The sequence below is a fragment of the Nesoenas mayeri genome, assembly GCF_963082525.1.
Source record: "Nesoenas mayeri genome assembly, chromosome: 3".
Lineage (NCBI taxonomy): Eukaryota > Metazoa > Chordata > Aves > Columbiformes > Columbidae > Nesoenas > Nesoenas mayeri.
Genome location: NC_137544.1, coordinates 1075894 through 1100083, shown reverse-complemented (window position 1 = coordinate 1100083; position 24190 = coordinate 1075894). Strand labels below are relative to the sequence as shown.

General features: G+C 55.2%; 1 protein-coding gene across 2 annotated transcripts in view; it reads right to left on the bottom strand.

The window, feature by feature from the left end:
• Positions 1 to 400: 400 nt before the first annotated feature.
• Positions 401 to 24190, bottom strand: part of OTOF (otoferlin) — a gene marked incomplete at both ends in the record, with an annotated part of 118910 nt that continues 95120 nt past the window's right edge. For both annotated transcript variants that reach the window (XM_080342690.1, XM_080342691.1), the window contains 19 exons: positions 401 to 581; positions 728 to 828; positions 1002 to 1180; positions 1522 to 1763; positions 3431 to 3529; positions 5931 to 6019; positions 6505 to 6647; positions 7314 to 7474; positions 8735 to 8905; positions 9493 to 9620; positions 9950 to 10087; positions 12545 to 12679; positions 13318 to 13472; positions 16552 to 16618; positions 16957 to 17103; positions 18199 to 18228; positions 20660 to 20790; positions 21684 to 21846; positions 22139 to 22300. In XM_080342690.1, the coding sequence (XP_080198816.1) occupies positions 401 to 581; positions 728 to 828; positions 1002 to 1180; positions 1522 to 1763; positions 3431 to 3529; positions 5931 to 6019; positions 6505 to 6647; positions 7314 to 7474; positions 8735 to 8905; positions 9493 to 9620; positions 9950 to 10087; positions 12545 to 12679; positions 13318 to 13472; positions 16552 to 16618; positions 16957 to 17103; positions 18199 to 18228; positions 20660 to 20790; positions 21684 to 21846; positions 22139 to 22300 (2622 nt within the window). The remainder of the gene's footprint in view (positions 582 to 727; positions 829 to 1001; positions 1181 to 1521; positions 1764 to 3430; positions 3530 to 5930; positions 6020 to 6504; positions 6648 to 7313; positions 7475 to 8734; positions 8906 to 9492; positions 9621 to 9949; positions 10088 to 12544; positions 12680 to 13317; positions 13473 to 16551; positions 16619 to 16956; positions 17104 to 18198; positions 18229 to 20659; positions 20791 to 21683; positions 21847 to 22138; positions 22301 to 24190) is intronic.

The following is a 24190-nucleotide window of genomic DNA, read 5'->3' as shown; positions in this document are numbered from 1 at the left end:
CATCCTTGTTTCTGAATGTCCCTCCAAGGAGGAGCCATTCGGGAGCACCCCCACCGCCCCAGCGATGCAGCCCCAGCTCTCGCTCCCCTTCCCCCGGCGCTGGGGGTTGATTTTCCCAGGGGGACGCTGGCCATGGCTCTGGTGGGCAAAGGGCTCCGAGCCTCCCAGGCTGGTTGCCCCGCAGTAGCCAGCTGGGCACCTCCACAAGCCCCAGATCGATACCGTTCTCCAGCCTCGGTTCTCTGGGACTAAAGCCATAAATGGAGCCCACAGAGGAGGAAGAGAAAAGGGGGGGCCCAGCAGCAGGGAGGAGGTGTCCCCCAAAGCTGTGGGGAGGAGAAGGGCACAGAACTGGGGAAGGTGCTGGCGCAGCACTGGGGACACGGGAGGCTCCTGTGCTTCATGCTCCCAGCAGCTTCTTGACCATGTAGCCTGGCATGCTGTAGAGGAAGAGGGCGATCATGATGAGGAGCAAGAGGGCCAGGACAATTTTGATGATGAGCCACTTGTAGCGCGTGCAGATGAGGTATTTGATGGACTTGAGCGGGTTCAGGAACCAGATGAAGGACGTGTCTGGGCGGCTGCAGAGGAAACAAATATCCATTGTTAATGCCAAGGCGATGGTGCCCCCTCCTCACCTCCCCATGCCTTGCTGTCCCCCCAGGGACCACCCCACAGCACGTCCCAGGACCCCGGTGTCCTCTGGGGAGTGGGGTTTCCTACTCACTTGGGTTTCTCCAGTGGGTCAGGCTCGTTGCGAGCCAGCCCGGCAGGGGATTTCTCCGCCTCCTCTGCCGTCAGAAGGTGCAGTTCAGCCTCGACTTTCCCCTGCAAGGAGCAGAGAGTTGTGCTGAGACCCAGGCAGTGCTTCCCGCCTCAGCCCCTCCTGACGTGGTGACAAGAGGGGACCTGAGGGAGCACAGGCAAGTGCAGGGAGTGGGGGTGTCTGCAAAGAGCGCAAGCCCCAGGATGCAAAATCCCTGCTTTTTCCCCATCCTTACAGTGACCTCCAGCTCATCGTTCTCATCTCTGGCCACGAACGGCCACCAGCCCTTCACCCGCTTCTGCTTGAAGATGGAGACCATGGGCAGCTCTGCCTCGTTCGTCACCATCTCCAGGCTGCACTGTTTCGATGTCTTTGCTCCCCGGGGGAAACGGTTCAGGTCCAGCTCAATGGCCCCTGGCAGGAGAAAGAGGAGGACAGATGTTGGCACCCCCAAAATGCTGAGTCCTTGGCTGGAGACAGGCTGGACCAGCATGTCCTGCCCTGGAGCACAACTTTGAGCTAGTTCTGGGAATTAACAAGCTGACATCTTTGCTTCAGGAGCAGCTTTTGAACAGTGGCAGTGGAGACAAGGGCTCTCATCCTACCTGCAGCATCTAAAGGGGTTTGTAGGACATTGTGGACTTGAAGAGCAGAGCTGCCCTTCTGGGTTCTTCTCTCATATAGGCTTTGTCTCATCCCACACTGCTCCCCACTTGTCCAGCCCATTGCCCCAGCTCGCTGGACCCCCCACTCACCGAGGAAATCGTCGGCCGAGAAGTGATCAGCGTCCCAGACCTGCAGGGTGAGGCGGGCTGGGATCTTGTACTCGGTCTCATCCCAGGAGAACATGGACTCCTTCTTGGAGATGACGATCTTCTCCTCCGCCATCAGGTAGTCAAAGGGGAAGATGTAGCGCCAGTTGAAGTTGCCTTCACCAGTGAGTGAGTGGTAATGGACGTCCGTGTCTTGCTTGTCCTCCTGCTGACCCTTCAGCCACCTGCAGAGCCCAGAGGGACGAGAGAGGTGGCACATGTTACAGGAGGGAGGAGAAAGGCACAAAGGCACAGGACCATCCTGCCCGTGCAGCCAGGATGTCTCCAGGATGGACTGCAAGCACCTGAGAGACGTCAGCAACAGGCTGGGGCTGCTCAAATCACTGCAGCAGCATCTCTGAGGGGTGACATGGGGACAGAAGGGACCTAGAGGGAACAGGGCGGGTTGGACAGCAAGAAACGCAAGCGGGTTGTCGGAGGTCTTTCTTTGGACAGGGAGGTGTTAAAGAGGTGGACAGGAGCAAGGAACATGGCTGGGGAGTCTGGAGCGGAGTGTACTGGAAGGATGTCCCCATCCCGCGCCTGCGGAGCCGACAGGCCCAGGGAGGCTGTAGAGACCTCACTCCACCATGGCATGGGTTGGGCTGTCCTGATGGCAGCTCGGTCTGTGCTGGTCACCGCAGGCTCCCTGTGCCAGGGCACGTCTATCCGACCTGTCTCAAGTCTTTAGGACCTGCCAGCTCTGCTCGAGGGGGGGGTTGGCTCTGCTGACCCCGTCTGAAGGGACCGGCAGTGCCCAGCTCAGGCACCGTGTCACTGGATCCCAGCCCTGCCACAGGGGGTGCCATGGGACTTGCCATCATGTGGGCTTGTGCTCCTAATTTTCTGGCTCCAGTAAGCAGGATTCCCAGGGCAAAAGGGACACAGAGAATGGTCCCTAAGAGCAAGTCTGGGCCCCAGGGGAACACAGCTTTGTTTTACAGACTGTGGGTACCGCCAGCCCCTTTCTCTGATGAGCCAAGGCACCTCCGTTCCCCAGGTTTCTGTGTGTCTGTCCTGCAGCCAGCAGGACACGACTCCATGCTCGGGCACCCAATGCAGGGTCATTCTCTCAGCCTCTGATCCTCTGCTCTGCTCCACAAAACACCAAGATCAAGTGATTCCCCCGTCACGCTGATGGGGAAGGGCTGAAGCATTTCAGATTCGGAACCACTGCAGAAAATCTGCTGTGCTGGCAGGACCCAAGGTGCCGAAACAGACCCGGTTTTCTGAGAGGTGCACATGGAGGAGACCTGGCCTGAGCTGGCGCGGCTGCAGAGGAAGCACCGAGCAGTTTAACCACGGCTGGGAAGTCACCACACCAGCCTGAGGTGCTGTTGCATTGATTTGAGGTCCTGTAAAGAACTGGGTGAGTTTTGGAAGGGGTTTCCCCCTAGGGCTGGGTGACAGGGAAGCGGAGATGGGAACTAACCCCTTTGGCTCCAGATGCTGGAATTGGAAGTTGCGGGGCTGAAAAGCCAAGTCAGGACATCAAGACAAACATGACAAGGCAAACAGGCAGACAGGACCCAGCGGCAAGGCCGTGGCCATCACCCCTGACATAGATGTCAGACTTCTCTCCTGCCAGAAAAGCATCATCTTCCAAAAGCACCTCATCAGTGTTCCAGGTTATAACCCACAGCTCAAAGCTGGGCAGCCAGGCGAGAGAGAGACGGAGAGGCACGAAACAGCACAGAAAACAGCAGCGTTGGCGCTATCTGACCCTGCAGCCTGGTCCATGCTGTAACCCCCCTTCCCACCCCAAAACCACCCCGGGGACCCCAGCAAGCACGAGCATCCCCCCAAAAGGAGCAGCGGAGGGGGCGGTGCTGGCACGCCACACTGTACCTACCCCCTGACAAAGATGTCACTGGATTTCTCGCCAGTGAAGTAGTCATCGTCCTCCAGGATGACCTCGTCTGTGTTCCACACTATCACTCTAAGCTCATATCTGGCAGGAGGAAGGGAGACAAGGACGTGAGGCATGGGGGCAGGCGAAGGGACAGGAGGGAATGGGGGTGACGCTGCCAGGAACTGCTCATAGGGACAATATCTGAGGGAACAGGAGCGCAGGAGCAGGGGGGATCTCCACGTGAGCTCAGAGCAGCACAGGGATCTTCACCTCCCTCTGCTGTGCACCTCTGCAAGGCCCAAGCCAAAGGCTTGAGGGCACAGCCCAGGCTTGGCCTTGGGTACATTTCTGGCTAAAATGGGTCTGCAGAACAATCTGAGTCCAACTTTCTTCCTGGTTTACCCCCTGGCAGGGCTGTCCCCTGCTAGGAACGGGCATCACTGTCCTTCTTGGGACTCCAGCACGTTCAGAGACTCAGAGATATTCCCAGCACTGCCTTTTGTGTGCAGCTTGGCTGGGAAACTTGGTGCTGGATTCCTCGCAGGGTGCAGCTGCCATGTGGAAAGGCTGGAGGAGCACGGGGGGACGGTGACGGAGAAAGGCAGCAACACAACACGTGGCTGCGGGTACCAGGGTGTCCTACAGGTGAGGAGAAGGGGATTAACAGCTTCCTCAGCAGGGACATCTGCACCAGCTCAGGCTGCTCAGACCCCGTCCAGCCTGGCCTGGGATGTCTCCAGGGATGGTTCAGCCACCACCTCTCTGGCCAACCTGGGCCAGGCTCTCACCACCCTCAGGGCAACAATTTCTGCATCGTGTCCAGCCTGAATCTCCCTCCTTTAGTTTAAAACCATCACTCCTTGTCCTGTCACAACAGGCCCTGCTCAAAAGTCTGTCCCCATCTTTCTTATGGCCCCTTTTAAGTCCGGAAAGGCTGCACTAAGGTCTCCTCGGAGCTTCTCTTCTCCAGGCTAAAACTTTGATAACCAGGCATAACCTTGCTTGAAACAGGCTATCAACCTGCAAACCCTCTCTTCAGCCCATCAGTAGGAACATCCCGGCTCCGGCTCATGGGTCAGCACTGAGCAGGGCTGTCCCAGGCTGCACTGGTGACAGCCCTCTGCTTTTCCTTGCCCCTGGCCTCAGCTTTCCAGCAGCTGCCCGCGCTGCTGTCCAGACCCCATGTGCAGCACACTGCCATCAAGGGACGTTCTCTTCAGCCACGGCATCGTCTACTGGCCATGGGAGTGCAAGAGATGCATAGAATCACAGAATCATTTCAGTTGGAAGAGATCACAGTATCACAGTATGTTTGGGATGGGAAGGGACCTCAAAAGATCATCTAGTCCAATCCCCCTGCTGGAGCAGGAACACCTGGGTGAGGTCGCACAGGAACATGTCCAGGTGGGTTTTGAATGTCTTCAGGGAAGGAGACTCCACAACCCCCCTGGGCAGCCTGGTCAGTGCTCTGTCACCCTCACTGAGAAGAAGTTTTTTCTCAAATTTAAGTGGAACCTCTTGTGTTCCAGCTTGATCCCATTACCCCTTGTCCTATCATTGTTTGCCACCGAGAAGAGCCTGGCTCCATCCTCGTGGCACTCACCCTTTATATATTTATAAACATTAATAAGGTCACCTCTCAGTCTCCTCTTCTCCAAACTAAAGAGCCCCAGCTCCCTCAGCCTTTCCTCACACGGGAGATGCTCCACTCCCTTCAGCATCTTTGTTGCCCTACGCTGGACCCTCTCCAGCAGTTCCCTGTCCTGCTGGAACTGAGGGGCCACAACTGGACACAATATTCCAGATGATCCTCAGATGATCCATCGAGTCCAACCATCACCTAACCAACTCCAGCACTAACCCGTGGCCCTAAGAACCTCATCTAAACGCCTTTTAAACCCCTCCAGGGCTGGTGACTCCAGCACTGCCCCGGGCAGCCTGTTCCAATGCCCCACAGCCCTTTCCAGGAAACCATTCCCAGCAGGATGCCCAGTGCTGTCGCTGTGTCCCAGCCTTGGGGGTGGGAAAAGGGGCCCATGGACACAGTGGAGCAGGGTAAGGCAGGGCTGGGAGGGATAGTGAGAAATGAAATGTCTTTCTTCTCTCTAAATGAGTCGGGAGAGGGCAGGGTGGGGTGGCAAGAACTCTACTACGCTGCTTGTCCACTCTGTCCCACTTGGGTTGACCACTCTGTCCCAGTAACCTCCCCTGCCCCGAGGTGTCTTGCCATGGGCTGAACTGGAGAACAATTTAAATTCCTAGTTTGCACAGAGAGCTCGGGAGCTGCAGGGGATGGAATGGGCAAGATACCACCCTCCAGGAGCAGCTCTGGAAGGGGAAGGCACCACTCGATGCTTCCAATCTCTGGATGCACCAGTGTGGTTGGGGTACCCAGGCAGAGGGCCGGGCCATGGAGGAGCAGGGCTGGGAGAAGCGGGTCTCCATCGCCCCATCCCGCCTGGACCTTTCCCCGGGGCTGCTGGGCTGGGAGGTTTCTTACTTCTTTGGTTTCCTGGGGGAAATATCAATGGCAGGGCCGGGCGCTGGCATGTCCATGGGGAACATGTCCACCCACATCTCCAGGCGACCCTGCAAGGTTGGAGAGGTGCAGTCAGCTCCCCTTGTCCCTCCCGTCCCCCTACCCACCTGGCAATGTCCCCCTCCCCAGCTCCTCTTGCCCTTCAATATCAGTCTGGCCATGCCAAATGTGGGGCAGGGCCCGCAGCACTGAACCCCGCCAGATGTGTCACGAGTCCTTCCCCACCCCCTGCAGAAGCGTCCCTTTGCACAGTGTGGGGTCGGGGTGCACAGGCTCATCCAGAGGACCAGGGGCCATTGGGGTATGAAACAGATGCAGGCTGGAGCAGGAGAGGCACTGAAAATCCAGCCTGCTGGGGTCACCAGGTGATTCTTAAGCTGGTTGACACCCAAGTGCCACCCTTTGCAGGTTCTGCTGCCCACAACAAGGTGGGTTATGGCCGGCCTGCCCAGCAGATATCTCTGCTCCCAGCTGGGAGGCTCTGGATGGTTTGCAGCGTGAGTTGCCTCCACGTCTGCTCGGGGACTTTGGGGACCTGCTCGATGCCCGGCTTGTCAGGGTTCAGCAGCGGCCGCGTCTCCACGTGCTCGGGGACCAGCTTGCAGCCTGCCCGCGGGATGTCCTCCCAGTGCCGCAGCACCGTCAGGGCCAGGTGCTCGTCCGTCTGCTTCTTCTGACCTGCGTGGGCAAAGGGAGGGCAGAGCTTGGAGAGCGGGGCAGAGAGACACCAGCGACAGCAAACAGCCTGCTAGCTACTGCTCTCCATTTCCTTGTGCACACCTTGTCCTTCAGCCAACACCTCCTGACTGCTCTCATCCTCCTCTCTCCAACCCCAGTCGTTTACAGAAGACCCAGATCTCCCGCCCCTCTGCATGTCCCCAGTCTGAACATGCTCCATATCCATCGACCGTGTTCTCCTCTTCCTTACCCTTCCTGTTCTGCCTTCATCTTTCCTGAGCACAAGCGAGTGTGTTGGGACACAACCATTGATTTGGGATGCAGTTACATGGAGAATGGCTTCTGAAACCCCCCAAGGGCCAAGGGGAGCTCCTTTCCTTGCTCTTGGGCAAACACTTCCAGGAGGAAGTTCTCAAGGCAGCTTTGGTGGCGCTGAGCCACAGACGCCCATGGGTGATTCCGAGAGCGACCCACTGGCCTGGGTGTCTAGAAGACACTGTTTCACTGGTCACATACTGGAAGGTCCATTTCAGGTGACAAACAGAGAGTGCTTGCACTGCTGCTTTATGGTGACGAGGCCACTACATCTGTCTCCAACCCTGCATGACGAGGGGAAACCCCAGACCCCGCTCCCCTCCACAGCTTCCATCCCATGGGGACAGGTACCATTTTCATCCTCAATCTCTGTGGGGCCGGTGAAGACCCTGTTGGCAACTTTGACTCTTCCTCCTGGCCCGAAGTGCGGCCCGTCCACCTTGCCCTCTTTGCACAGCTTGGACAGGATCTGCGACGGCTTCATGGGGTCACGCCAGGTGTTATAACCGTGTCTGTGAACGGGAGGGGCAAGGTCAGTGAAGCAGTAAAACAATTTGGAGGAAAAAGCGATTTCTGCCAGCAAAGTAGATATTGCTGCCATGAAGGACCCAGGATTGGCAGGGAAAGGATCTGAGACAGCAACTGTGAAATATCAGAGCAGACTTGGCCCCTCTGTGCCCCCTCTCTGCACGTTGCTGACGCCCATCCCTTTGCTCTGTGCTCACTCACACCTGAAATTCCCAGTGCACCCCATTTTTTGAATCATTTTGGTTGGAAAAGACCTTTAAGATCATCAGGTCCAACCATATCCCAGCCCTGTCCCTGCCCCATGTCCTGAGAACCTCATGTCCGTCTGTCCAGCCCTCCAGGGCTGGTGACTCCAGCACTGCCCTGGGCAGCCTGTTCCAATGCCCCACAGCCCTTTGGGGAAGAAATTGTTCCCACATCCAACCTCAACCTCCCCTGGGCAACTTGAGGCCGTTTCCTCTGCTCCTGGCGCTTGTTCCTGGGGAGCAGAGCCCGACCCCCCTGGCTCCAAGCTCCTTTCAGGCAGGTCAGAGATCAGAAGGTCTCCCCTCAGCTCCTGTTCTCCAGCTGAACCCCCAGGTCCCTCAGCCGCTCCATCACACTTGTGCTCCAGCCCCTCACCAGCTCCGTTCCCTTCTCTCCACTCGCTCCAGCACCTCAAGGCCTTTCTTGGCGTGAGGGGCCCAGAACTGCCCCAGGGTTGGCGGTTTGTCCTCCCCAGTCCCAGCACAGGGACGGTCACTGCCCTGGGCCTGCTGGCCACACCAGTGCTGGTACCAGCCAGGATGCTGGTGGCCTCTTGGCCACCTGGGCACACGCTGGCTCATGTTCAGCCGCTGTCACCAACACCCCCAGGTCCTTTTCTGCCAGGCACTTCCCAGCCACTCTTCCCTGAGCCTGCAGTGATCATGGGGTTGTTGTACCCCCAGTGCAGGACCCGGCCCTTGGCCTTGGCGAGCCTCACTTGCTCAGCATTGCTCCTTTGGTCCTGCTGTTATAATTCAGCTTCAGCCTCACCCGTCTCCCCAGTCCTATCAGTGCCCCTTAGTCCTTTCCTCCCTGCCCTGGGCTCCTTACAACCCACTCCACTGCTGCCCTGCTGTGCTGCTCATAAAAGCAGTGAGGGTACAGCACCGACCCCCCATTAGCAGGCAATAATTAGCAGGCATCCAGACTTGGGGTGGCAGATGAGACAGGCACAGGGGTCCAGGCAGAAGGCTGGGCAGGGAAATCTTTGCTCGTACATGGAGTAGGTGTGGGACACCCCGCAGGTGGCTCGGTGCTTGCTGTAGTAGCGGTTCTCCAGGTCAATCTTGGTCTCTCCAATGAGGTCGTCAGTCCCCACCAAGTCCCAGTCGTAGATGGCCACTGTCAGCATGGACTCCATGGGGAAGGTGGCCTCGATGTCGAAGGATCTAGGGCAGGGAGAGCAGGGGAGGGGAAAGACAAAAGCTGTTGAAGGGTTTGGCTGCTGCTCAGGACACAAACATGGGTGAGGTGGGTCTGCTCCGTCGGTGGACAGGGTTTAATTTGCATGTCCCACCACAGGACGTTCAAGGGAGGGGTTTTAACTAAACCTCTGCTTGGGCTGTTTCAGATCAGCAGCTCCAGACAGGAGGTGGCACAGAGCAAGTGCTTGACCTGGATGTCAATAACCCTGAAACTAAGTCTGTGTGTCACTGGAGAGCCGGGCCATAATCTCACTCAACTCTAGGCCTAATGGTTGCTAAACTAAGTACTTAATCAGATATGGGCCTCTGTTAAACACTCTTTACAATATTGCCCATGCAGCTGGCAAGGAAGGACAGATGGCTGAAAGGAGGGTGCCCACACTGCTTGCACGGGAAGTTCTGTGTGCTGAGTCTCATCTTTTGAGCCCAAGCAGCAGCTGTGGGACAGGGGGGGTGCAGGTCCAAGGGCTGGCAAGCTTAGCTCAGGCTTAGCTCAGGCTTAGCTCACCCTGGAAAAGGTGCAGACAGGTAACCGGGCTGGGGCAACTCACTTCCCAAAGACAGGGTTCAGCTGCTTGGAGATGTAGTTCTCTTTGTCTTTGATGTCCGTCTTCCCCAGTTTGATGGCAATGTAGGGGTCAGCTTTCCCATTGATGTCAGCTGGGTGAAGGTCTGTGGCCTGCAGAGAACAGACGAGACAGTAGCAAGATTTGGAGGCTGATCTAAACTATTCACTTGAGCTCAGCACTAGGACAGACACGCCTGCCTGTCCTACATGCCAGAAGAAAAGCTTGGATCTGGCTTGCTCCCAGTGTTTGGAGCACATGGCTGTGGGGACACCATTCAAGTCCCCATCAAAGAGCTGCTTCAATCCTCGTGCTGCGTCCTCAGCCCTGATGCACTGATCCCTAAAATCCAACGTCCCCACAGCTTTGGGAGCAGCTCCTGGGTCGAGCCGTGGGAGGGGGCGCAGGATGGCACCTTCCCACACCACGCAGTTCCACTCACCCGCACGATATAGACTCGGACCAGCACGTTGATGGGGTCATTGCTGGGGATCCCCTGGAACATGCCGAAGGTGGGGTCGTATCCTGCCTCCTTGCTGATATCATCAGGGAGCGGCACTTTGTAGACGCACATGGAGCCCTGGGGAGAGGGAGCACAGGGCCCGATGAGCATCCTGCTGCCCAGGGGCTCAACAGACCCATCCCAAACCGCCCTTATGAGCCATAAGGGGTCCATATGCTCATTTCTAGCCACGTGCCAGATCTGGAAAACTTCTCCAGTGCACTGATACAGGGAACTAACTGACTGACACTTAAAGAACTAAGGAACTAACACTTGGAGAGCTAACCCTTAACCCACATAGGATTGCCTAGCTTGGAGTTTTGTGTAACTTATGGTATGAGAAACAGGAGTTTGCTGACGGCTTCACAGGCCTTGCAAAGATAAAAACCCCCTGGCTGCATCCTTGGGTGGGCTAGAGAACAGAATCTTGGGCACAGCATGGGAGATAAGCCAGTTCTAAGCAGCTCAGCACAGCAGGTAACAGTGTACAGCCAAGAAGATCCCGGTTCACAATCACTGCGCAGGCGCAACCAGGAGGGGCGGGAGGTGCAGACTATGGAAATGGTCTCCTGAACTCATTGTAATAAGAACCGCCTTCTTGGGGACAGGTTATGAATATGTACAGGCGTTCCTAGAACTTTCATGAATATGTAACACTTTACAGCATTTAACCAAGCTCACAGCTACAGGAAATCTACACACACCTTAGGCAGAGTTATCCCCGGTGTGTCCAGCGCTGTAAATAAACACACCTCTTTACAGTCTCACAAGTTGTAAAGTAATTGCTGCTCTGCAGTACAAGCGCCTCTTCAGGGCTTGTAACCACGAACAGGGAAACTGGAGATACGGAAGGAGATCTGCAGAGGAATCAACCAGCAGGGTGCTCGTGGACAGGGATTTCCATGAGTAAAACTGGCAGGAGGACAAATCAGAGAGTCCCAGAGTGTCAGGGGTTGAAGGGCCCTGGAAAGCCCATCCAGTGCAATCCCCCCATGGAGCAGGAACACCCAGATGAGGTTACACAGGAAGGTGTCCAGGCGGGTTGGAATGTCTGCACAGAAGGAGACTCCACAACCCCCTGGGCAGCCTGGGCCAGGCTCTGACACCCTCACCCCAACAAGTTGCTTCTCAAATTTAAGCTGAACCTCCTGTGTTCCAGTTTGCACCCATTGCCCCTTGTCCTGTCCCTGGTTGTCACCAGCAGAGCCTGGCTCCATCCTCCTGACACTGCCCCTTTCCATCTTGATCCCCAGCAATGAGTCCCCCCTCAGTGTCCTCTTGTCCAGCTCCAGAGCCCCAGCTCCCTCAGCCTTTCCTCACACGGGAGATGCTCCACTCCCTGCAGCATCTTGGTGGCTGCGCTGGACTCTCTGCAGCAGTTCCCTGTCCTGCTGGAACTGAGGGGCCACAACTGGACACAAGATTCCAGGTGTGGTCTCCCCAGGGCAGAGCAGAGGGGCAGGAGAACCTCTCTGACCTACTGACCACCCCCTTCTAACCCACCCCAGGTCCCATTGGCTTCCTGGCCACAAGGGCCAGTGCTGGCTCATGGTCACCCTGCTGTCCCCAGGACCCCCCAGGTCCCTTTCCCCTGTGCTGCTCTCCAACAGGCCATTCCCAACTTACACTGGAACCTGGGGTTGTTCCTGCCCAGATTCAAGACTCTACACTTGCCCTTGTTCTAGTTCATTAAATTTTTCCCGCCCAGCTCTCCAGCCTGTCCAGGTCTCTGATGGCAGCACAGCTTCCAGTGTCACCACTGCTCCCAGCTTGGTGTCATCAGCAAACTTGCTGACAGTCACTCTATTCCCTTGTCTAAATCATTGATGAGTATATTGAATAATACAGGCCCCAGCACTGCCCCTGAGGCACTGCACTAGATCCAGGCCTCAACTGGACTCTGCCGCATTGACCATTCAATGGGAATAAAAGAGGTGACAAGGGATGGGATGGAAAATCTGGGATCTACCACACGAAATGCTGCTGGTTTCTATGCTCTCTAAGCATTGGATCCCAGCTAAGGTGGGAACTGCCCGCTCAGCTCCTCTGCTTCGCAAACCAAGGGCAAAACTGGCACCAATGTGCTTCAGCTGGCCAGGATCACACCCTCAGAAAGGTCCTTGCCCAAGAATCTTCCAGCTGGTGGATGTGGGGACTGGCAATGTGCAACTGGACCCTCAGCCCAGGTGACTGGTATTGGTAACGAATGGTTCACAGAGATAACCCCGGGCATGATTTATTGCCACAGTGGGCACGAAAGAGGAGCTGCTTATCCCTCGGCATTCTGTAAGAATCATCAAGCATCTCTTTGCCTGCAGATGAGCACCTCTGTGGACATGTTCTTTGAAGCCACCTGATTTCTGGGACTAACCCTGGAGGCTTTTCCTCCTCGCAAGGTGCCTGCGGCTGGGACAACGTAAATTCGTTTCTATTCCATCCATCCCCTTCCTGCTAAACCAGCTTCTGCAGAGAAACCTGTTGGCAAGTTCTCCCCAAGCTGCCTCCGCCCTGACCCGACTCAGCAACCAAACTCACTTTGAACCTCCCCACTATCCGCTCTTCTTCGGTGGCGTTGTCGTCGTTGTCCCCGATCTTCCCGCGGAGCAGGTTGAAGGTGTGCAGCCAGTCCTCAAAGTTATCGAACTCGGTTTCCAGCTCTCTATTGAAGACCTGAGACCACAGAAAGTTGAAGGAGGACAATTAGTTTAAAAAAATAAGTGAGGAAAAGAAATGGTGACCATGTGCGACAACTCAGAGGGACCATGGACACCAGTGCCCAGTTCTCTAGGAAGGGAAAAGATCTCCAGGGTCATTGGGTTGGACCTTGATGCCACAAGCACCTCCCCAAAGTGTTAACACACAAGAGGGAAGCTCAGCTGAATGGGAGAGGTGACTGTTCCCCCAGGTTCAAACCCCCTCTGAGCCCCAGAACCACAGACGACGTTCATCCTCATGAACACCATGGGCCAGTACGTTGACCCAGAGCCCATCCCTGCCCCGGGTCCTGCTGGACCAGCCATGGCCAGGCTGGAAGCCTCTCCCCCCCAGCCAGGGCACGTCCAAGCTGCCCCAAGGATGATCCTACCCCAGGGCAAACCCTTTTCTCTAATGTTTGTTACCTCTGGCTCCTCCAAACTATGGAGAGAAGGTGGCAGCCCAAGGCACATCTCACCCAGGGTGAGACACCCATCAGGTGCCTCGATGGGGTTGATCCATCCTGCTCTGATCTCCAGTTGACCGGGACTGTCGTCCTGCCAGCCCTCCAGCCCACCCGAGCAGGGTCTCCTCCTCCCCGCCAACACATGCACCTTCAGCTCGTCAATCTTCTGCTTGTTCTTCTTCTCGGGAAGCTCAGGGGCCGCCTGTTGCTTCTTTTTCTTATCGTCTTTGGGCGCCTTGGACTTCTCCTTGTTCTTCGCCTGACCCTTGGAGCCTTTCATGGGAAAGTCATCGAGTTTGATTTCTGAGTCCAAGGGGAAGCGGTGGGGAGGGAGGAGATGGAAATGAGGGTGAGGAGGGGTGGAGGACACAGGGAGCGGGGACTGGATCCAAGTCCTTCAAACAGGAGGAGCATGAAAGCTGCCGTGGCGTGCAGCTCCCACCCCAGCCCTCTCCTGTCTTTCACTGACTGGCCATGTTGTCATCACTCAAAAGAATGAATCCTGTCTGCAGTCGCTAACCTATAGATACATAAATCCTTCCAGTTTTAGGTCAGTCTGACAAAGATAAGAGTGACTTGCAAAACACCTGATCACGAACTACAGACAATACTGACCTTGCAGCTTTAGACATTTTGAGGCCACACAAGCAGTTGAGTCACTTTAACACACATCTTGAGACTGTTGGATAAAGTGTCCTTTAGCTGAACGTTGCCCACTATAAGGATTATGTGATGCTATATGCAAATGTTTACCCAATCAGCTCTTCAGGGTTTGAACACAGTGATAAGATTTTGTATATAATGCCTTTTACTTTTCTTGCTGGCGTGCTGGCTTTGTTCCAGCTTCCAGGCTTGCATAACTCTGTCATAAACAATATCTCATCTCTGTGTGCTAAATTTGACTCATTTGTATGCAAAATGAGTAAAGAACCGTGGGTTTGGGACAACAGCCACTGTTGCCCAGGTCATAGCATCTCCAGGAGCCCAGAGGTCTCTGTGCAGGGAACTTCCAGAGATGACCCGAGCAGAAGTCACTTGGAGGACCACAAAACGGACTGAGAGTGCTGGCTCGGGCTGGCTCCAACAGCAGCGATGGTCACACACCCCCAGGCTGGCTGGGGCTGAAGGGACCTCTGGAGACCCTCCAGTCCAACCCAGCTGCTCACGCGGGGTCACAGAGCAGATCACACAGGTGGGTCCAGGCGGTTTGAATGTCTCAGAGCAGGAGACTCCACACCCGCTCTGGGCAGCCTGGGCCAGGCTCTGGCATCTCCCAGCAAACAAGTTTCTGCTCATGTTCACATGGAGCCTCCTGTGTTTCAGTCTGTGCCCGTTGCCCCTCACCCTGGCGTTGGGCACCACTGAACAGAGTCTGGTCCATCCTCTGACACCCACCCTGAGATATTGATCCATTGGTCACATCCCTCTCAGCTTCTCTTCTCCAGCTCAACAGCCCCAGCTCTCTCAGTCTCCTCATCACAAAGATGCTCCAGACCCCTCAGCATCTTTGTGTCCCTCCGCTGGACTCTCTCCAGTAATTCCTTGTCCTTCTTCACCTGGGGAGCCCAGCACTGGACCCACAACTGCAGATGGGGCCTCCCCAGGGCAGAGCAGACAGGGAGGATTCATCTCCCTCGACCTGCTGCTCACACTCCTCCTCATGCACCTGATCCTGCCCACAGCATCTCCTTTTCTTCCTTCTGCTGGAGACTTTTGCTGCTGAATTCAGCCTGGAGAGCAAAACCCCGGCCTAGGTAGCGCAAACAGGACTGTGCTTGATGCTCAGCACCAGAGCACAGGCTGCTGCCCTTGGAGGTGTTGCCCATGACCGGCTGCAATGATGGGTTGTTAAGGTCTCTGTTCAGAGCAACCACCAGCCATGGACATGGACTGCACTGGGAACAGGCTGCCGGGAAAGGCGCGGCCAAAGAAAACTTATAGAATAATAGCATTGCTTTAGCTGGAAAATACCTTTGAGATCATCGAGTCCAACTGTTAACCTCACATTGCCAAGTCCGCCTCTAAACCACATGCCTGAGAACTTCTTCCACCCTTCTACACTCTCTATCCTTGCTGTCCTGCCGGCTTTCATGAGTGCTGGGCAATGCAGATGGGGACAGACAGGGGACAACAGACAAAGACAACATGGAAGAGGAAAGGGGGAAGGAATGGGAGGGCCAAGGGGAAACGGACCTTTCTCAGAAGACAGAAAACAACGAGGGACACAAGACCCCCCCAGCAGCCCTGGGGCAGCAAGCCCAGGGAGAAGCTGCTCAGAGCTGTCTCCAAGCTCAGCAAGACCCAAACTCATCTTTCTTGTCGTATAAAGACCAGTCTTCCCAAAGAAACCACGATCTGTATTGTTCTCAGCTAATGGTGTTTGCATTGCCTGGGCACAAGAGCAACTGGCTGTCATGGGGACATGGGGCACATGGAGAGCATGGGGGCAAGTCCTCAGGGAAACCCCCCCAAAACCCACTGGTGGGACTGGTGAGGACCCTCCAGGCTTCAATCAGACAACAGGTCCCAATTCACCATTGTTCTCGGCCCACATCATTTGTGGTACAGAATTTGTCTCACACAACGTTAGACCTGAGCAACATCCCGCTGAGTACAGACCCTCTGACTTCCTTCAGAGAAAACACATTTAGGGCACAATTCATCTTAGCACAGTATTGAAAATAGCTCAGAAAACTTGTCCTACAAGTGCATGTTTTTCTTTGCTGCCTGTGCTGGAACAGCAGACAAGGAAGCCTGTACATGCACGTTCAAGCAGTCAGATTAGATGAATCCCAGACCTTCTGCCTGGTTTAATCTTCCCTTGCAAAACTGGAGCAAAACGAGGATGGAAAACCCCATGAAGGTGATCTAGAAGTATCTATTACTTGGCGTGCTCAACAGACTTCAAGCACACAGTCCTACAGCTAAAACATCTGCACGGCCAAGGCGACAGGACTTCTAATGACACACTGACTTGTGACTGCACAAAAATGTCCTCGGACATGCTCCCGGTCACTAGTCTGCAGTCATAGCATCGTTGTGGTTGGAAAAGACCTTTAAGATCATCAAGTCCAAGCGTCAACTCAACACTGTCACTATATCTCGTCCCTAAGAACCTCAGCTACGCACTTTAATTGCACACGACCTTCCTCGCAGCGCGGGTGGGTCGGAGGCTGCCACACCACCACGCTCGGATTTGGGTTCACGTGGCATTAGCACGTTAGCCCACCACAGCCTTGCATTCTCAAAAACGGCTCCTACATGGGGAAATGCAACATGCCCTGAGCACCTGGTTTGGCAGAAGAGCCACAATATGCTCCAAAAGGAGTCCTGGCCCCACCTTTCCGTGCCGCGCTCCCTCTCCTGCCCGCAGCGTGCTCACCCTCCATGATCTCCATCTCTTCCTTCTCCTCCGCTTCTGCCGCGGCTGCCTCCTGCTGCCGGAGTTGCTGGGGGAGAAATGAAGCAAACAGGGAGTGGGTGCTCGTGCCAAGGTCCCTGTGCCCCGTGGAAGTGCCTAATTCAGGGTCATGGTTCGCTCTTTCCACCTGACCGAGGTTCTGGCGGTGCTGGACAAATCAAGGTTGCTCAGTGCAGCCTTGAGCACTGATGCTGTTAAATACCTGGGTCTGAGTACAAACATGTCCAGTCAGGAAAGAGGAATCCTGCTCAGCTCTGCCAGGTCAGAAAAAGCCTTTGGATATAGCTGGGAACATGTGAGACCTCACAGGCAGGGAATATTTTCCTCCCTCCCGCTATGTGCACCCCTCCTCTGCTCTGCACCCACCTCCTTCATAGTCTCAATGGAAGCGAAATACTTGGACCACCAGTCCAACATGCTCTCATCTGGCTCCTCCTCTTCTGCGTCCTCCCCTCCTCCTCCTCCTCCTCCTCCTTTCTTCTTCTTTTTCTTTTTCTCCTTCTCTTCTTCAGTCTGCAGGGACCAGGGGAGCAAAGACAGAGAAGAAGAGGGGTCAGATGAAAGCGAAACGGCTCTCGAAGTGCAAAGGTGGTGGGTGAAGCACCTGAGAAGGCAGAACCCTCCAGGCTGGGTGGCCTCGTTAGCGCTTTTCCCCATTGACAGCCGCAGGCACTGAGGCACAGAGCAGCAAAGGAAGATGCCCCAGGGTCCAGAGTCCCGAGACATCCCCTCCTCTCCATCATCCCTTTCATCCACGCATTTTCCAGGCTACAGCACCCGAATCTCACACGGTAGCAGCCTCCCCTCTGCCCGGCAAAGTACCCTGGGCCCTCAGTGCTGCAGTAAAGCCTTTTGCAGCCCATGTGTGGCTGTGGTGGGAAGAACCAGCGTGTCTCCCACAGGCCAGGCTGGACGGGGCTCTGAGCAGCCTGAGCTGGTGCAGATGTCCCTGCTCATGGCAGGGGGACTGGGGGAGATTTAATGGTTCCTTCTCACCCAAACTATTCTGTAAGGTGCTGCCTGCCCTGCTCCTCCTGGCACAGCACTGTTGGCCCAGAAGAGCTTCTCCATCTGCAAGGACCAGGTCACTGTTGTAACTATGGATATAGATATAGGGGAGACCTTATTGTGGCCTTTCTGTACTTAAAAGGAGCTGATAAGAGAGAAGGGGACAGACCTTTCAGCAGGGCCTGTTGCGACATGACAAGGAGTGATGGTTTTAAACTAAAGGAGGGAGATTCAGGCTGGACATGATGCAGAAATAGTTTGTGCTGAGGGTGGTGAGAGCCTGGCCCAGGTTGGCCAGAGAGGTGGTGGCTGAACCATCCCTGGAGACATCCCAGGCCAGACTGGACGGGGCTCTGAGCAGCCGGAGCTGGTGCAGATGTCCCTGCTCATGGGGGAGCTGGGAAGGTCCTTTCCAACCCAAACTGTTCTGTGATTTTATGATTCTATGAGACAAAGCTGCTCTGCCTCGGGACAAACGGATGCTGGTCCTGACCCACCTCAGGGCTGGTGGGGCCGCACGGTGCGTTGAAAGCTGCGCAGAAGAGCAGGACGGGGTGTGGGAGGTTCAGAGCAGGGACACAGAGCAGATCCATCACTTACCACGTCCACCTTGACCACCGCATCGGAGTTCTGCCGCCCGGGGAGAAGGGAACAGGGAGAGCAGGTTAGCGCAGCCCCAGCCCGTACGAATACACGCCAGCACACACACGCATTAGAAGTCACAAGCAGCTCCCAAGGGATGGAGGAACCTAACGCCTTGAATGAAGAGCCCTGCCTGGCACAGCCCTGCATGCAGGGGGGATGTTTCTGTGACACACCAAACCCATCTCCACGTGGGAGATGTCGCTTTGCTAGGGGAGAACCCCAGCCCAGACAGCAAGGGATTGGGTCTGGAAAGACACTTTGGCCTTCAGCGCAGACAGCACCTCTCTGCTCTCTTGGAGCTTCTCTTGTCTATATGTGAAGAAAGCCAACAGGGTGCTGGGCTGCATCAGCGAGGGCATCACCAGCACAGACAGAGAAGTCATTATCCTGCTCTGCTCAGCACTGGTCAGGCCACACCTGCAACACTGTGGTCTGTTCTGGTACCCACTGTACAGAAAAAACCTGTGGACAGGCTGGAGAGGGTCCAGAGAAGGACCCAAAGACAATCCAAGGACTGGGAAAGGCTGAGAGAACTGGGCTTGTTTAGCCTTGAGAAAAGAAGGCTTAGGGGACTTCATCACCATGTTCCAGTATTGAAAGGTTTGGATTCGATAATCCTTGTGGGTCCCTTCCAACTCAGGACATTCTGTGTTTCTGTGAATTAAAAAAGGTGGCTACAAAGCAGATGGAGACTCCCTTTGTACAAGGAGTCGTGTGGAAAAGCCGAGGGGTGATGGGTACAAGTTACTCTGGGGAGATGACAATTGGACACTAGAGGGGTGTTTTTCATGCTGAGAACAATCAGGCGTTGCAATAATCTCTGCAGGGAAGTGATGGATTCCCCAACATTGGACACTTTGAAGATGCAGCTGGATGGGGTGCTGGGCCAGCTTGGCTAGATCAGGCTTTGCCAAGAAAGGTTGGATCAGGTGGTCATTGTGGTCCCTTCCACCCTAGTGTTCTATGATTCTATCTTGGAAGCTACTGTGGTAGAGTCCAAGAAGGGTATGGGTGCTGGGGGGTTCTAGACATACCCACTTACAGCTCCTTTTGCACGATGCAGAGATGAGGTTCTCAGGACACGGCTCAGCGCCAGGGTTGGGGTAACAGTTGGACTCTGTGATCTTGAGGGTCTTTTCCCACCAAAATGATTTAGTGAAGCTGTGCGAGCAGATACAGCTTCTTGTGCACAGAGGAGGAACTCTGCATCCAGGTGCACATGTGAATGCAGCAGGGACCTTGTTGGGGGCTGTGTGGATCTTCACATGTGTGCTTCTGAGGGTCTGTGTGTGCTGCAGCCTTTCTGTAAACGCACGTGTGAGGGGTCGTGTGTATTTGGAGCCCACACGATACCTATAGGCACATGTGAAGGGACTTGAACATAAGACCTATGGGGAGAGGCTGAGGGAGCTGGGCTTGTTTAGTCTGGAGAAGAGGAGGCTCAGAGCTGAGCTCAGCATTCTCTAGAACTACCTGAAGGGCAGTTCTGGCCAGGTGGGGATTGGGCTCTTCTCCAGGCATCAGCAATAGGACAAGGGGCCATGGGCTTCAACTCTGCCAGGGGAAATTGAGGCTGGCTATTAGAAAGCAATTCTGTGCAGAGGGAGTGGTCAGGCATTGGAATGGCTGCCCAGGGAGGTGCTGGACTTGCTGTCCCTGAAGGTTTTTAAACTCAGATTGGACATGGCACTTAGTGCCATGATCTAATCAACGGACTAGAGTTGGACCAAGGGTTGGACTCAATGATCTCTGAGGTCTTTTCCAGCCCAGTCGATTCTGTGATTCTGTGATGTGTGCACATGCACTGCTGCTCTGGGGGTGTGAGCACATGTTGCTGCAAAAGGCCTCCTGCAAAAACAAATCTATTTCTTTGTGTGGAGGAAGCTGTGGAGCAGAAGGGTATGAGGAGGAGCTGAAAGTCCTGTTCTAAGCAAGAAAACGGGCATGGGCACATTTGGCGTTTGAAGAAAGCCCGATGCCTCTGGAACACATCGCCTGTCCAGCACATCCAGTGCCAAATTTTCAGGGTGAGCACAACAGGTGTAAAGAGCTTTGGCTGCTTCAGATTGTGCGTGTGAATCAGCCCTGTGCCACGAGCATGGGCCATGGGCCGCGTGTGGCTCAGACTTGTACAGCGGCCGCCCATCCGGACTGCTGAACGGGCACTTCAAATTGCTGATGTGGCCATCTGAATGTCTCAAAACTGTTGTAAAAAGGAAAAAAGTACCAGCTCATCTCAGCCAGGACAGAGAACAATTTATAGGACTGACGATGACCCACGGTGCTTCATTCCAGGCATCAGCCCAACCTCATGTTCAACAGGACAAGGCAGATCCCGTTCAGGTGGAATCCCTCAGAGACTGGCAGTTCAGTGAGGAAAGAGACACTAAAGTGGTGCTGACACACAGATACTCACAGCTTCCAGCTTCACCATCGTCTCCATCTTCTTGATGGGAACCTCGGGTTCCATATTGACAACGATCTCCCCTGTGGGGCGAGAGCGATGGGCCCCGTTGGCCATTGCCAGACAGCCGTTGAGGTGTTTAGCTGGACAGAGGACAGAGAAGAGAAAGAAGAAGAGAGAAGGACAGTGTAGAGGAGAAACCGAGAGCTCAGGTGAGATGCTACAGGATTCGTGCAGGAGTGATGTGTGACCACCTTGGCCAGAGAAGAGGTGGAAATGAGCACAGACCCTTCCAGCGTGATTAAAACCCCCTTCCCTAGCAAAGGAAAGCAGAGGATGAGAAAGGAGTATTTTTTTCACCAGCACCAGTATCCAGAGGAGAAGAGGCAGAGAAGAGGATTGTCCTGAAATTATCTGCTGGCTTGGACACAACCACAGGTCCAGACCTGTGGCTGGAACCACGGGTGGCCCTTGGCCATCCCCCTAGACCAAGGCTGCCTCCAGTTCCACCAAGGACTGGGAGGAGATGAGCAGCTCCTGTGGTTCCACGAGCCCTTGCCTGTTGTGTTGGGTGCAAGGAAGGTGGGTTTGTGGTGGGTTTTGCTGTGGGTGCTGATCGATGGGGCTGGGATTGGGACTGAGGAGGTGGCCTCAGTCTGTGGCTTTTTAGTCTTTACTCAAATAATAGCAGCAGCAGGCATGGACCACGGCAAATTCACCTCTCGGTCTGGAGGAACATCTGGGGAGCACAGAGCCATGGAGGCGCAGAGGTGTTGAAGGTGAACCAGCCTTTCTTGTCTTACAGGCTTCAGGGGGAGCACACGGATATCACAGTGAGACCCACAGGTCAACAAATCAAAGGGGAATCAGCTTCACAGCCTGTGCCTTCTCAGCCCCTTGATCCAAAACCTGCATCACCGCTTGCTTCACCAACGAGCAGGCAATAACCAATAACCCTTACAACACTCCACCCACCTCTGCATGGGTGATGCCCCATGGATGCCCCACACCAGCCAGGTCCCCGTGGCCCAAGTACCTGTCATATTCCAGTGCTGGGCTTTCTTATCCGGGGGGCGGTAGATGAATTTTCGGAGGGAGCTGACGGTGTGGGACCCCACCAGCGTGTAACGCCCGAAAGCCCGGCAGTCCACCACGCGGATGTTGAGTGGGGGGTGGAGAAGTTCATTCTCCGGCAGGTCCTGCGAAGCAAAGGTGTGCTGGTTATCACGGGTTGGATGTGGGCTGTGGGATGTCTACTGCGGTGGTTGGAAAGGCCAGTAGGGACTAAAAGAGGGATCATGTTGGAGGAAGAGAGCTGGAGCAGCTCCAGCGTGGCTTGGGAGCCCTCAGAGAAAGGCCATTGCCAACTGGGATGGAGCTCATATCTTCCATTGCTGTGGGGAAACTGAGGCAAGGGGCTGGGAGCCATTGTCTGGGCTCCAGAAGATCTGGGTTTCGGTTGAGGGCTCAGGGGGAGGAGGAGACACTCACCACTTCGAACCACTTGACCAAAGTGCTGAAGTTGGGGTTTTTCTTGTAGTTCTGGATGAGGGCTGACTGGACCCCCTTCCCAGCACACTCGATGTCCACGCGGGGCCGGTCCACCTGCGCCAGGTTCACTCTCTTCAGATCCCTCAGCCCCCAAAACAAGATCTAGGGCAGGAGGAGGAGAAGGGAGAACATGAATGTGAGATGGATTGACCTTGGCTGGTTCTCCATATCCCCCAGGGGCAGGGACCTACTGCAGATGTCATCACCCAGGCAGTGGTGGATCTGAGGTACCTCCACCTCCTCCCTCTGGCTCAGAACCTCTCTGACACGCCACATAACCCATCCTACACCTGATCCGCAGCAGCCTGAGGTCTGCAACCTGCTGCCCCCTGACTCCTTTTCTGCCTTTCTCCCTTTCGAGACATTTTCTGCCATGGGAATCCATAGAGAAGGACCAGACAACCTGTGTCCACCCACAGTGGCTCTTGATTCAGTGCTGGCATAATTGTATCAAAATGATACCAGCATCACTGGGGAGACTTGTCTCTCCCTTCTTGGGATAACAGATGGTCACCATGACCAACAGTTCCCCTAATCACAGAGTCACAGACTGGCTGGGGTTGAAGAGACCTCTGGAGATCATCCAGTCCAACCCATCCACTAACGCAGGGTCACCAAAGCAGGTCACGCAGGGTCACCAGAGCAGATCACGCAGGGTCACCAGAGCAGATCACGCAGGGTCACCAGAGCAGATCACACAGGGTCACAGAGCAGATCACACAGGTGGTCCAGGCGGGTTTGAATGTCTCAGAGCAGGAGACTCCACACCCGCTCTGGGCAGCCTGGGCCAGGCTCTGGCACCTCCCAGCAAACAAGTTTCTCCTCAAGTTCAGATGGAGCCTCCTGTGTTTCAGTCTGTGCCCGTTGCCCCTCACCCTGGCATTGGGCACCACAGAAAAAACCCTAAACTGAGATATTTCCACGCTCTGACCCCCGTGGCTGTATTCACCTTGCACATCAGAGAAATATATTTAACCAGCTGCAAAGGTGTGCAAGACCGGGAGCCAGGATGCTTTCAGAGAGCTGGAGATCTGGTCAGGACCATCTCACCTGAGCAGAGATACCTACAGCCATGGGTGAATGGTGCACAGAACGTCACTGCTGTATCGCCTGCATCACCACGAAGGCAACTACGGGAGAGGGACCCTGATCGGATACATCAACCTTTAGATGCCTACAGATAGACGAGAGGGATTCTGCCCTTGATGCCTGAGACCGGTGGGATGCAGCTCACGCGACTGCTGTGGGTGGGGACGTGCGACACATACATCCCTAATGTGCCCTGCGGTGCACCTCAGCCCAAATGCATCAGAACCACAGGGTGGTTTGGGTTGAAGGGACCTTAAAGCTCCCCCAGTTCCCCCTGCCATGAGCAGGGACATCTGCACCAGCTCAGGCTGCTCAGACCCCGTCCAGCCTGGCCTGGGATGTCTCCAGGGATGGTTCAGCCACCACCTCTCTGGCCAACCTGGGCCAGGCTCTCACCACCCTCAGCACAAACTATTTCTTCCTTCTTTAGTTTAAAACCATCATCCCTTGTCCTGTCGCAACAGGCCCTGCTAAAAAAATCTGTCCCATCTTTCTTCTTGGCCCCTTTTAAGTCCCGAAAGGCCACACTAAGGTCTCCCCGGAGCTTCTCTTCTCCAGCTGAACAGCCCAACTCTCTCAGCCTGTCCCTCAGCAGAGCTGTTCCAGCCTCGGATCATTTCTCTGGTCTCTCACATTTAAGAGATCCAGGAGCAACCCAGTTCCCTGTTCCTTTAGAGCTGCTGCAGCCCAGGTCCTCGTGCAACCAGCGCAGACAGATCCTGGCAGTGTAGACATGTGGTCTCAGTGCCCAACCAGTCATCAGAGCCTCAAAGTTCACAGAATCATGGAATCGTTTTGGTGGGAAAAGACCCTAAAGATCACCCAGTCCAACCATAACCCAGCCCTGTCCCTGCCCCGTGTCCTGAGAACCTCATGTCCATCTGTCCAGTCCTCCAGGGCTGG